Raw genomic sequence first — 14,159 nt, forward strand, 5'->3', positions numbered from 1 at the left:
AAACAATCCATGTAGTAAAATGCATTAACAACCATTAACTGCAGAGTTTCTAGGACTTTGGAATCGTGGCCGCACCTCATAATACCTTCAACATCCTAATGCACATTTTAGACATAACAAAACTCCAAACTAGTCTCATAGTGGGAGAAATATTTTTAGAATATTGGATTACTGCTTTCTGCTTTTGTGTCTTTCCAGCTTAATATTGTTTCCAAATGTTTCATTTTTGCCTCATTGCTGGATTCGTTAGCTTCTCCATGTGTTAAGTGGAGACTAGGGCATTTGGTTATGGAAGTTCTACTTGGTCAGATGGTTACCTAACCCAGGAGCATTGATGAATAGCTATGCTGGTTTTTCTCCTTGAGGCAACTAAGCATCTCAGTGCATTCTTTTATTTATTTATTGTGTGTGTATACATATCTGTGTGTGTGTATTATACGTACATATATATACATATATATATGTGTATATATATATATATACACATATATATACACACATGTTTTAAAAATCCTTCTTTCTAAGAGATACCAATTAGAAATGCTTTAGGGCTGCAGCCGACAGAATATATGACTTAGAGGGGCTTAAACATTTTAGCGTTTATTCTGTTCACATATTACCAAATCTAGAAGTAGGTAGTTGCTGGAATTGGTTTAACTCAACTGCTTAGTGATAAATCCAGTGTCCAGGCTCTTACTCTGTGGTCGTAACGTGGCTCCTGCCATCAACTCCAGCCATCTCATCTGTATTCAAGGCAGAAGGAAGAAGGCAGGGTAATGGTAGCTGTGCTGCTTTCTTTTAACAGGTGTTCTAAAGCCTCCCTTTTTCTTTTATCTCCTGGGTCAGAACTGTCCCTTCTTACCTGAAGGGGAGCTTGGAAGAGTGACGCTGACTTTCCGGCTTCTAGAGGGGGAGGTAGCAAGAGAACTGGCTGTGGCCAGTTGTGTCCACTGCAGATGACATGCTGGCACTTTCTATTGCTCTCCCCTCAACCCTACAACACCCCCCCACCCCCGGCGGACCATTGCATGTTGTTGGATAGTTTTTTAAATTTTCGTTGAGGAGAAGAGATTTAGTAGTGATCTTTAAGAATAGGTGATGGGGAGTTCCTGTCGTGGTGCAGCGGAAACGAATCCGACTAGGAACAATGAGGTTGCAGGTTTGATCCCTGGCCTCTCTCAGTGGGTTAAGGATCTGGTGTTGCCGTGAGCTGTGGTGTAGGTCTCAGACATGGCTCGGATCTGGCATTGCTGTGGCTGTGGTATAGGCCGGCCCAACAGCTCCGATTCGACCCCTAGCCCGGGTACCTCCATATGCCATGCATGCGGCCCTAAAAAGACAAAAGACAAAAAAAAAGAATTGGCAAGGGTATTGAACAGAGGCCATCTTCTCTCCTGGAAGAATTTGACTTATGAATTTGACTTATGAGATATGAAAGGCTTAGGCAATGTATAAAGCACTTTCAGATCATTAACTTGGTTGGAAGAATGGAAGGATTGACAAAGAAGATTATGTAGGTTCTGGAAGCTCCTTCTTTGGGTATTTGCATAAAAGACATGGAGCATTGGCTACCTTGGACAGTTTTGTTATTGCCTTGCAAAAAGATGGATGATCACCCACTTAGAGCCCTTTGCTTTATGTGTTGTCAGTATAACTCAGATACTCAGATTTTTCTCTTTTTTTAGTAGCTCATATTTTTTTTGTGTGTTTGAGAACTGCAATGCTTGGGTCTTAGCCCAGTCTTAACACTCAGCTTGAACTTTTCCTTCTTGAATTATAAGCACTGGTTTGTTCCAGTAGTTTTTATTTCAGGAAATGATCTTCTTTAAACCATTTTCACCTGGCTTCCATGGCTACTCTATCTGTATTGGTAATACCAGCGGGAGATGAAAGGCAGTGTTGGTGTATGGTATGGATAGGAAAAAAAAAAAAGTATAAGAGAAACACAGCTGTTTTCTCATGCCCCTACCTATATTCTTTGAGTTCATTACCTGAATCCCGAAATATTTTGGGACAAGCTGAACAATGGAAAATAGGAGAGTGTGGTTATGTTAATGTTAGCGTGGATTATGGATTGTCTTCTCCAGGGTCGGTGTGATGTGAGGCATGTGGAGAAACCTCTTGCTGGATCCACACATCTCTTCTCTTTCTGCAGGTGTTCCACGACATTGCTTATAAGGCGAAAGATAGGCAGGACCTGATCGCGGGCATTGATGAGTTCCTCGACGAAGTCATCGTCCTGCCACCCGGGGAATGGGACCCAGCGATCAGGATAGAGCCTCCTAAGAGTCTTCCGTCATCCGACAAAAGGTGAGAGTATCAGGCAGTCGAGAGTTTTCATCCCTGGGAGGGAGGTTATGTTTGGAAAAGGAATAGGTTCAGGCCACTGCCCAAATGTTTTCAGGTTTCCATTGAACTTGAGTCATTCTCTCAAATGAATGACACATGTGCCTTGGTTTGACAGTCCGTTACACTGCAAAATGAGTGTTATATGCTGTGATATTATTCAGTGATTACAGACGCTAAGATTTTTATCCTGGACTACACTGCAGAGATTCTTTGGGGATAGTTCAAGGACTCTCCATATATGGAAAGATCTCTTTACTCAAGATGACTCCCTTTAGATCTTAAAGGTTAAGAGGTGAGATAATAGAGGAGACACATTTTCTGGAAATCAGTGATTTTCCAAGGGAGACGCTTTCCCTCTTATACAGCACAACAGTTGATTCAACTTTCTGTTCATTGAGTCATTTGTCTTGGGTCTTAACCGAAGACTTAGAGCTGCCTGTGCAGATGGCAGCAGGAAATGATAACCTTTCTCCTGAAGGGTTTTTAGGCCATCTCTTCATTAGCGAGTGCACGACCCAGCCAAGAGTCAGGTGGATGGAATAAGCTAATAGTCTCTTGGGCTCTGTTGTCTTGCTTAGAAAGAATATGTACTCAGGTGGAGAGAATGTTCAGATGAATGGGGACACGCCCCACGATGGAGGCCATGGAGGAGGAGGCCACGCGGACTGCGAGGAGCTGCAGCGCACCGGCAGGTAACTGATGGATGCTTCCGTCGTCCTCCGTGAGGTCCTTGTCTGACCAGAATTTCCTTCACCTTCTCATCAGCATCTCATTCACCAGTTTGCACCTTTGGTCAGCCAGCAAGCACTTACCGTGTACCGAGTAGTGGCAAGGACTTGGATGCACAGGGAATTCCAGAAAAACCCCCATTCTTCTGGGTCTTTCATTACAGTGGTGGGAGACAAATGATGAGCAAATAAGGAAAGGAGGAGCTGAGTTTTGGGGGCAAAATAAAGCAGAAGTAGGGGGTTTGGCAATGGGATAAATGTATGAGCATTTTAGTTAGGGTGGTCAGCGATGGCCTTAGAAGAGTTGGAACATTTGAGGAAGAGCCTGAGGAAGGTGGGAGCCAGACCCTGTAGTGGTGGGGCCGGGAGAGGGTCAGAAGAGTGCCTGCTTTGTGCTGGGTGGCCTCGAGGTCGGTGTGACTGGGGTGGCGTGAGTAATTGGTGTTGGAGAAAAAGGGAGTTGGCTTCTGTGATTTCACTTCTTCCCAGAACGTTTACCTGGAAGTGGGCATCAGGTTGTAGGAAGGAGTAACTCCCAGGTCACCCTCACTTGGGCCCGCAGCTGGGAATTCCAGTATCCAGATCACTTTGGCTAAATCTCTTCATTAGAATTATACCTTCACTGTTAGGGTCTCCGTTTAATTTTGGGTTAACTACACTTGTAAATAGGATCCTCATTTTATAGAGATACGGCTTTTATGTTTATTTTTTTTTAATTTTTTTGTCTTTTCACCTTTTCTAGGGCTGCACCCATGGCGTATGGAGGTTCCCAAGCTAGGGATTGAATTGGAGCTGTAGCCACCAGCCTACGCCAGAGCCACAGCAACACAGGATCCGAGCCGAGTTTGCGACCTACACCACAGCTCCCGGCAACGCTGGATCCTTAACCCACTGAGTGAGGCCAGGGATCAAACCCGAGACCTCATGGTTCCTAGTCGGATTCATTAACCACTGAACCACGACAGGAACGCCAAGATACTTTTAAAGAAACACTGCAGGCTTTTGGAAAGCACAAAATGTGTCATTTTAATATACAGTTGAATCTGAGTGAAATTAAGTAATTTTCTTCCCCCGATGACCCAGTTGGATCTCTCTCTCGAGGATGCTGTTTCTCACCTTTTCCCTGCTAAAAAATAGAGGACAGAGAACCTTCTCTTGCCTCAATTTTTTTTTTTCTGAATAGTTCTTTACAAATTATTTCCATTAGGAATATCCTTTTCTACAGATATAATTTGGGGGCTGTAACTTTATTTAATCAGACTGGAATTTCACTGTTTCCGTATCTCACCTTTCTTAAATGCAGTGAGTATCTGCAGGGTGCTGAGTACCATGTACGCACGGCCCTGTGCATCAGAGCAAGCTGCAGCTGGGCGCTGAGTGCAGCTAAGATAGACAGACAGCCCTGAGAAGGGTGACAGCCCCTCGTGGAAGTCTGAACATGACTGGGGGGTCAAGACATCAGAGGGCTGTTGAGCTCTGAGGGAGGGCGTCGTAGGCAGAAACCACGGCACGGGGAAGGCGGCGGGTGTTGACTGCGAGGATGAGTTGACCAATGAGTCAGCTGACCAGATGTAATGGGCCTCAGCTTGCCATGCTTTTCCACCACACACCTGCTGGCTTCCTCCCTCAGCTCCTTCCAATCCTCACCTTGAAGTCACCTGCTTGGGAGGCCAGTTCTTGCCACTAAATTTCAACCACAGCAACTCTAGTACTTCATAACCCAACTTCTCCACCTCATTTTTTTTTTTTTTTTTTTTTTTTTTTGCGTTTTAGCACCATGCATTTTGCTTATTTTATCCTTCCCACTCCCCGAAAGTAACTCATGACACCGGGCATGTTTTTTCCTGTGTGGGTCATTGCTATTACTTCCAGCACCAGGAAGAGTGCTGGGAGTGAATATCACAGATGCCCAATAAACATTTGTGGAATGAATGAGCAAGTGAATGAATGAATGAGGTTGGAAAGGAAGCTATGGCACGATTATAAAGGGCACTTATATGATCTGCTCATGTGTTTGGATGGTTTTTTCAGACAGTGAAAAATTTAATTCATCCGTGCAATTCATTCTCACCTAAAGACCAACTGTGTAGTCTCTAGGGAATGTGACGCCTACTTTTGGGACCGAAAAAGAGACAGAAGATTTATCCCTTCACAGTTTTCTGGTTTTATCCTAAGTGATTAAATGGTATCTTGTTGATTCAGACCCTTTAAATACAAATTCTTTGTGCTTTAGTAAGTTATCTCTTGGTTAATTTGATGGTAATTTATTTTTTGTGACATGTTTGGTTTGCTTTCTCCCTACCCAGGTTCTGTGGTGGACTCATTAAGGACATAAAGAGGAAAGCACCATTTTTTGCCAGTGATTTTTATGATGCTTTAAATATCCAGGCGCTTTCAGCAATTCTCTTCATTTATCTGGCAACTGTAACTAATGCCATCACTTTTGGAGGACTGCTTGGGGATGCCACTGACAACATGCAGGTGGGTTTGGTTTGGGGGAGACACAAATAGCACAGCCCAGATTGCCTTCCTCACCCCTACAGCTCAGCTCCAAGCAGATGGCCTTTCAGTTACTCAGCGTGATTTTCTTTCTTTTCGCTCGATGCTGCATTTTACTTTGCTTCTGGCCTGCTGCTGTATTTCCAGCATTTTAGTAATCACAAAAATAGCTCGATGAAATCTGGCTTGAATCACAAGTGGGGAAAAGAAGGGAAGGAAATGAGGATATACAGTTCTATTTGGGCAAAAACACATCAGCTGCTTTCATTTTGTGCCAGTTACAATGTTTAGATCTTTTATTACCTTTTATTACCTTACTGTTAAACCTGATGATCACACTCTTGGGGCCATGGCCGCTTAGCTTTCTTTTACGTGTGAGCAAACGACGGAGTGACTGGCTCAAGATTGGATTTGTGTCTCTACCGGTAAAACTCAGCTTTAAGGAATAAAAGCTAGGAGTTGGTTTTCCTGTCCCTGAACCTGCTTCTTATTAAGCCCTGAAGACTCTGGACTTCACTTGTTTTGTATGAAGCACAATTTGTTGGTAACTTTGCAGGTGATGTTCACCTTCCCTTTGTATCCATAATAGATGAGATTTTAGTGATAGAAAAGATATTTTAAGTTCCCATAATCAGAAAAATATGCACAAAACTACTTTTAGTTGATCTAGCCATTAAGGAGAAAGAGGCATTGTGCTAAGTGCTGAATATAGACTAGTGAGGGAAGCTGAAAAGAACCAGATTCAAACTCTTGTCAAACTCTGTCCTTTTATGTTACTGCTTATTACTGTTTAACCTGTGTGACATTCGTAAGTGCTACTAACCAGCTAATTTATTTTTTAGAGTGCAGCTGATTCCAAAGGATTGTTTTTCTTCTACTTCTGTTTTCTCCCCTGGGCATATTCATGTTTTCAATTTCTGCTTAAACATAAAAATAAGATGGAAACACTTTATGACATCTATGTTGACCTCAGCCAAAAGGGAGAAATCCCTTTACACAATTGTATTTTGTTTGTTAAGAGCACTTTTATCTTTCAGCCTTCATCTCTTGTTGCATGGCAGGTTACCCCCAAATCTGAGGCTTCAAACATTCATTTTTTTCTTTTCTTTTTTTTTTTTTTTTTGTCCTCTCTCATAGTTTTGATGGTTGATGGCCTCAGCTGGGTGGTTCTCTTTGGTCCTTGCAGACCTGTGGTGAGATGATGCTGAAGTTGGAGTTGCCTGAGGGTGTCTTTCCTCACGTGTCTGGGGCTAGGCTGGGGTGTCTGGAACAGCTGGGGACTGAGGGCTCGCCACCTGACTTTTCCACAGGACTGACTTGGACTTCATCATAGCTGAGGACTCCTGCTTCATTGGAAGGGGGAGGTGGTCCCTCGGCTTTGCTTGTGCTCCTGTGAATGGGCACTCAGTATCCCTTCATTTTCTGATTTTCAAAGAGAGGTTGAAAATTCAAATTCTTGGGTGAAATCTAGTGAGCCTGAAAGATTGTCAACTGTTTTAAAAATGCGAAATTCACAGATCCATATGTTCCCAGGCATGGGGAATAGAAACCAAGCATGGTAGGACACAGAGATGAAATAGACACAGAGGGTGTTTTCCCTTCATTCATAAGACAAGAATGAATAAATTACATTGTAACAGTGATGTCAATGGTATTTGTATAAAATCTGCTCTGTATTCAGATTGGGCAGCTATGCTTCTTTTAGGTGAGAGCATTTTTTTTTTTTTTTTTTTTTTTGGCCACCCCGTGGCCTGTGGCATATGGAATTCCCGGGCCAGGGATCAGATCTGAGTCGCAGTTGTGATCTAAGCCACAGCAGTAAATGAGAGCATGTTGATAACTAAAGCACATCCTTCAAGAGAGCAAGTGGAAAAGAAAGCACTGGGGAAGCAGCCTGAGGCCAGCGTGGAGAAGATAATTCAGGCGGCCACATGTTAAGAAAATCAAGGAAAAGCTGTGATTTTGAGAGGGTGGCAAGAACAAGCCCTCCTTCTGTCTTTCAGAATATAGAGACTTTCTTGTGAAGATTTAACACTTTTTTCCAAAGATGTTCTCATTGAGATGGAGACATTATGGCTCATCTTATGTGTTAGTTTATTGTCTTTTTAAACGGAATTAAACTCCTTTTCAACTTCATAAGACTTAGCTTTAAAACACTGCATCTGAGATGAGGAGGAAATCTGTTAAAGTCTATTGTGGATCCCTCCTGGTGAATTAATTTCCATATGGGCCAGCTCTTTAAGGTAAAGGATTCTGTTGTGTAACATCTATAGTTACCATGGGCATTTCCTCTGGGAAAAAGGTCGTGGGAAAGGCCTTGCTGGTGGAGTAAGCCGTTTTCTGGGTTCTAAAGATATAAGTGGAGAGACATAAATGCTTTCAGTGCATCAGGATGTCCACGAAAATGACCGTTTGTTGGGTATTACTCCTGGGAGTTGACTTAATTCAAAGTATCTAATTCAAACCTGTGAGGATAGTTTGCTCAACATAGTTTGATCTTTTCTTTTCTTTTCTTTTCTTTTTTGCTCTTTAGGACCGCACATGAGGCATATGGAGGTTCCCGGGCTAGGGGTCTAATTGGAGCTACAGCTGCTGGCCTACACCACAGCCACAGAAACGCCAGATCCGAGCCGCATCTGCAAGCTACACCATAGCTCACGGCAACGCAGGATCCTTAACCCACTGATCAAGGCCAGGGTTTGAACCTACAACCTTGTGATTCCTAGTTGGATTTGTTTTTGCTGCACCACGACAGGAACTCTGACCATTTTCTTTTCTTTCTTTCTTTTTTTAAATTATTTCCCCAATACAATTTTTTTCTTCTACTAGAGGGGGTGTGGAGAAAAGAACTGTTGGTGGGAATGTAAGTTGGTACAACCGCTATGGAGAACAGTATGGAGGTACCTTAGAAAACTGTACATAGAACTACTGTACGATCATCTTCTTAATGGATTTTGTTTTCTTCCATTGATAATTCTACTGAAAGTGTATTTTAAAAGTTTCTCTGAATGAGAATATTGAGGGACCTGTTTTCCTCATTTCTGAAGATTTTTTCCTTTAAGAAATATATTGGTGAAATACTACAATTTGGTACTCTCAGTGGTGGCAGACACCTGGAAAAACAGATATAAAAACTAATGCTTGCTGAATAGATATTTGCTACACTGAATATTATCAGGTGTTTTTTTTTTTTTTTGTCTGTCTGTTTAGGGTCTCACCCACAGCACATGGAGGTTCCCAGGTGAGGGGTCCAATCAGAGCTGTAGCCGCTGGTCTATGCCACAGCCACAGCAATGCCAGATCTGAGCCGCATCTGCGACTTACACCACAGCTCATGGCGACGCCAGATCCTTAACCCACTGAGCGAGGCCAGGGATCGAACCCATGACCTCATGGATGCTAGTCAGGTTCGTTAACCACTGAGCCACAATGGAAACTCCCTGAATATTGTCAGTTTCTTTGAGGTGGAACAATGCTATTAGTAAATGGGTTCATAGATCTAAGCACTGAGTTTATGAATCTAAAATAATTTGTATAAACATAAATTGACTAGTATGTGCACATGCATATCTGACTCAGTAGTTACATGGTAATTTTGTAAGTCCTTGTATTTAAACATGGAAAAATTGCACACGTGGTCATTGTATTAGGTTTTCTTACAATGGTAGATGACTTTGGTAGATCTATTGGTTTTATCTGTTTTGAAGATCAGGAAGTAAGGTTATTTAATATGTTGAAGGATGTGTCAAGACTGAAAGGGTATATATACTTTAACATACAGAGGGTGAAGAGGGTTGTTTTTTTAAATTGAAGTATAGTTGATTTGCAGTGTTATTTTCTGGTGTGCAGCAAAGTGATTTAATTATACGCATATGTATATGTATATATATACATAATCTTTTTTATATTCTTTTCCATTATGATTTATTACAGGATATTGAATCTAATTCCCTGTGCTATACAGTAAGACCTTGTTATTTATCTGGTTTATGTATAGTAGTTTGTATCCACTAATGCAAAACTTCTAGTTTATCCCTCCCCCATCTTCTTTCCCCTTTAATCACCATAAATTTGTTTCCTATGTTTGTGAGTCTATTTCTGCTTCATAAATAAGTTACTTTATATCATTTTTTAGCTTCCATGTATAAGTGATACCATATGAAATTTATCTTTCTTGGTTTTACTTCACTTAGTATGATAATCTCTAGATCCATCCATGTTGCTGCAAATGGCATTATTTTGTTATTTATTATAGCTGAGTAGTACTTCATTGTATATATATATATACATTTTTAATCCATTATATACATCTTTTTTAATCCAGTCATCTATTGATGGACATTTAAGTTACTTCCATGTCTTGGCTATTATAAATAGTGCTGCTTTGAGTATTAGGGTGCATGTACCTTTTCAAATCAATTTTCTCTGGATATATACCTGGGAGTGGGATTGCTGGATCATATGACAACTCTATTTTTAGTTTTTTGGGGAACCTCCACACTGTCTTCCACAGTGGCTGCACAAAATTACATTCCCATCAATAGTGTAGAAGTGTTTCCTTTTCTCCACACCGTCTCTAGCACTTGTTATTTATAGACTTTTTAATGATCATCATTCTGACTGGTGTGAGGCGGTACCTGGTCATGTTTTTTGTTATTTTTCTAGATAATTTATTTTTTAAACATTTTTTATTAAAGTATAGTTGATTTACAATATTGTGCCAATTTTTGCTATGTAGCAAAATGACTCAGTTTATATATGTATATGTGTGTGTATGTGTACATATACATATTCTTTTTTTAAAATATTCTTTCCCATCACGATGTATTCCAGAAGATTGGATGTAGTTCCCTGTGCTATATAGTAGGACCTTTTTGTTTATTCATTCTGAATGTAATAGTTAGCATCTACTAACCCCAAACTCCCAGTCCATCCCACTCAGTCCCCCCTCCACCTTGGCAACCACAGATCTATTCTCTACATCTGTGAGTCTGTTTCTGTTTTGTAGATAGGTCCATCTGTGCCATACTTTAGATTCTGAATGTAAGTGATATTACATGGTATTTGTCTTTCTCTTTTTGACTGACTTCACTTAGTATGATATTCTTTAGTTACATCCATGTTGCTGCAAATGACATTATTTTGTTTTTTTAAGGTTGAGTAGTATTCCATTGCATATATGTACCACATCTTAATCCTGTCATCTTTTAATGGACATTTAGGTTGTTTCCCTGTCTTGGCTATTGTGAATCATGCAGCTGTAAACATAGAGGTGCATGTATCTTTTTGAATTATAGTTTTTCTGGATATGTACCTAGGTGTGGCATTGCTGGATCATGTGGTAGTTCTATTTTTAGTTTTCTGAGGAGCCTTCATACTGTTTTTCATAGTGGCAGTATCATAGTGGTTTTGATTTGCATTTCTCTAATAGCCATGTTGAACATCTTTTCATGTGCCTGTTGTCCATCTGTATAACATACAGAGGTTTTGATGCTTTGGCAGTAGATATCTTAACTTGGCATCAGAACAATAAAATATTTTGTGGATCTTGTGCTGAGACCCAGGTTATTTCATAGGTCTAAGGCAAAGGTTGATCCATTCCTTTGAAAAATGTTCATACTGTGTGCCAGACACTATCCAAGTGCTAGGAATACAGATAATATGACCAAAATAGGTAAAAATGCCTATCCTGTGGGTATTTGCAGTCTAGAGTGTTGATAAAGCAACCTTTTTTAATGCCCCCAAGAGATAGCAATAGTGGTTTGTATTGGGTTTATTTAGGAGGGTGAAGTCCTCTAGCTTCTTTTTGACTTTCCAAACACTAGATAAAGACTAAGCAGAAAAGCATTGGCACAGCCTGAAATAATCCTCAATTATATCACATGCCTTCATAAATGTGGCAGTGGGTTATTGGAAAAAGCACAGGCAGCTCAAATGAGTCAACTGAGAACAGTGTCCTTGCTTTTAAAGGCAGGCAGCTCAGAGATGGTTCACATAGGGCCTTTATTGTGAGGCTACAAATAGACATGGGTGCTGGGTAGAAAGCATGTTGTGAAAACACAAGTGAGTCACCGCAATGGTGTCGTCTAAGCAAACTCTTCTGCCAACTTCTGTTCAGGAGGTCTTGTCTGCATAAAAATAGGAATTTACATTTAAGCATTCATTTCAGAGCAGAAATATACATATTATATGTATGTATATATAGAACATATAATTAGTATTCACACATATACTGAGTTGTATATATTTAACGATCATGCATATATAATGATATATGTATCAGACATTATATATGTGTTCATACACACACACACACACACACATCTCTTTAGAAGCAGATCTTGGGAGCCATATGGATCATTTCCCATGGAACTGTTGAAGTTACAATGGCTCCAAATATAGTTAAATTACAATCGCACCAGTAGATAGATAACTGTATGAATTCCCCAGCTTGCCACATGCATTTAGACTATGATGCTCCTCTGAGAGGACTCTGAGGCTTCCAGAGTGGATGTTCATGGATTCCTTGTGAAGCATGGGCAATTAAAGTTTAGTCTGGACTTCTAGGAGTAACTGAACTGTTTTGCCATGCCTTGACCTTATGTCCAACTAGGATCTAGCCCTGACTTATGTCTGTTTCCCTGTTCTTAAACAAAAAGGACTAGAGCATAGGCTTTCTGAGGTCCAAGAATTGTGCAATACTCTTACTGTTCTTTTCAGTAAGTTCCCCTGTAATGATGCTCTGTTCTTGCCATACCATCCAGTAAACAAGGGCTTTTAGCTTTACCATTCTAAAACCACGTCCTTTCCACAAGTAAATGCTCTCTGACCACATGTGCAAACTCATTGCATTGTATTTATGTTCTCAGTTGCCAAGTAAGTATGCTGTTGTATTCATTTAGATGCTTTTAGTAAATTGTTAAATGTCAATTTAAAAAATACGAATATGGAAGTTCCCGATGTGGCACAGTGGGTTAAGAATCTGGCTTCTTTCCGACAGCACCAGTTCGATCCCCAGCCTGTTACAGTGGGTTAAGGATCTGGCCATTGCCACAGCTATGGATGGTATAGGCTGCAGCTGTGGCTTGGATTGATCCCTGGCCAGGGAACTTCCATATGCCTCAGGTGTGGCCGAAAAAGAAAAAAAAAATTATATGTTTATGGTTATGGATAGGTTAGTCTATGAGTAAGATACTGATATAAGGAATACTTTATTTTGATACTTTGTGACATGTTTTTGTGTTATTTAAAAGCTGTTCTTAGGTTTGTGGACCATGGAACACAGAAAAGTGCTTTAAATTGACATTGTTGATTGTGAATGACTGAGCCCAGTCTACAGTGAAGACTGAGTGAAGAAAGTCATTTGAGTTTTTTTTTCAGAAGTAAATATAATCCGATTTTCACAAGCCTTTTAGCAAAAGAATACAGTAAGATTTTTAGAAATCTGTGAATTTTGCGATATTTATGGAGCCTAACGGAGCACATTTTAAGGGAACTTGTTTCATAATAAGGAACATTTGTAAATATAAATCTGAGGCTTTATTTTAACATACTGCTGTGCTGAGAATATTTAATCAAGCTGCGTAAGTTGAAAATGCATCATCTTTTAATTCACATATGATATTCCTCGATAAGATAGAAACTTCTTTTATGAAGTTCATCATGTACTACTTATAACAGCAGGATTAAAGCAACTGATAATTGCTTTACTACATGAGGACTGTATGATCATTTCATCTTCCTTTGGCACCAAAGCGCATTTCTTCCTTGAAGTGAAAATAGAAGGTATCATGCTAATTTGCACCAGAAAATATTCTAGTTTCAAAAAGTTAGGTAGGGACAGTCTGTTAGAATGATCCAGTTAGGCTGTTTCGGTAGGAAAAAATAAATATCTATTCTATGACAAAGTAAGGGTGCTGCAATCACTTATTTGCTTCCAACGTATACTGGTTATTCCTTTTCCTTCTTTATGTATGAGTTTTGACTCTTTGATTGAAGTTAAGTCTTTTAATTTTTTTTTTTTTTACCAAATTTCACTTACCAAAAGTTTACTTTTTTTTTTAATTTGAAAGAAATGACAGAAAATGATAGTCATTTGGGCAGTGGTGGAGATCCCAGACCATACTAAAGCCTAAAATTATTTTGTGTTTAGCTTGAAATTATTTTATTTTTTATTTTATTGTTATTATTATTATTATTGGTCTTCTTAGGGCTGCACCTGCAGCATATGGAGGTTCCCAGGCTAGGGGTTGAATCGGAGCTACAGCTGCTGGCCTATGCCACAGCCACAGCAACTCAGGATCCCAGCCATGTCTGCGACCTACACCACAGCTCACAGCAACACCAGATCCTTAACCCACCGATCAAGGTCAGAGATTGAACCTGTGTCCTCATGGATACTAGTAGGGTTCGTTAACCATGGAGCCATGACGGTAACTCCTCAAAATTATTTTAAAAGAGCTTTATTTTTAATAAGCTAGAATTATGCATTGTAGAAAATTCAAACAAAACAGAAACACTACAAAGAAGATAATTTTGACCTTAAGTCCGTCATCCAGATATAACCATTATTAAGATTTTCAT

At 40.1% G+C, this 14,159-nt stretch overlaps 1 protein-coding gene across 10 annotated transcripts in view; it reads left to right on the forward strand.

Annotated features, from left to right (window-relative positions):
• The window catches only part of SLC4A4 (solute carrier family 4, sodium bicarbonate cotransporter, member 4), a 408,259-nt gene that overhangs the window by 299,584 nt on the left and 94,516 nt on the right, over window positions 1–14,159 (forward strand). For all 10 annotated transcript variants that reach the window (XM_021100503.1, XM_021100500.1, XM_021100504.1 and 7 more), the window contains 3 exon segments: window positions 2,156–2,310; window positions 2,928–3,041; window positions 5,384–5,558. In XM_021100503.1, coding sequence (XP_020956162.1) covers window positions 2,156–2,310; window positions 2,928–3,041; window positions 5,384–5,558 — 444 coding nt within the window.

This window comes from Sus scrofa, chromosome 8 (assembly GCF_000003025.6).
Source record: "Sus scrofa isolate TJ Tabasco breed Duroc chromosome 8, Sscrofa11.1, whole genome shotgun sequence".
Lineage (NCBI taxonomy): Eukaryota > Metazoa > Chordata > Mammalia > Artiodactyla > Suidae > Sus > Sus scrofa.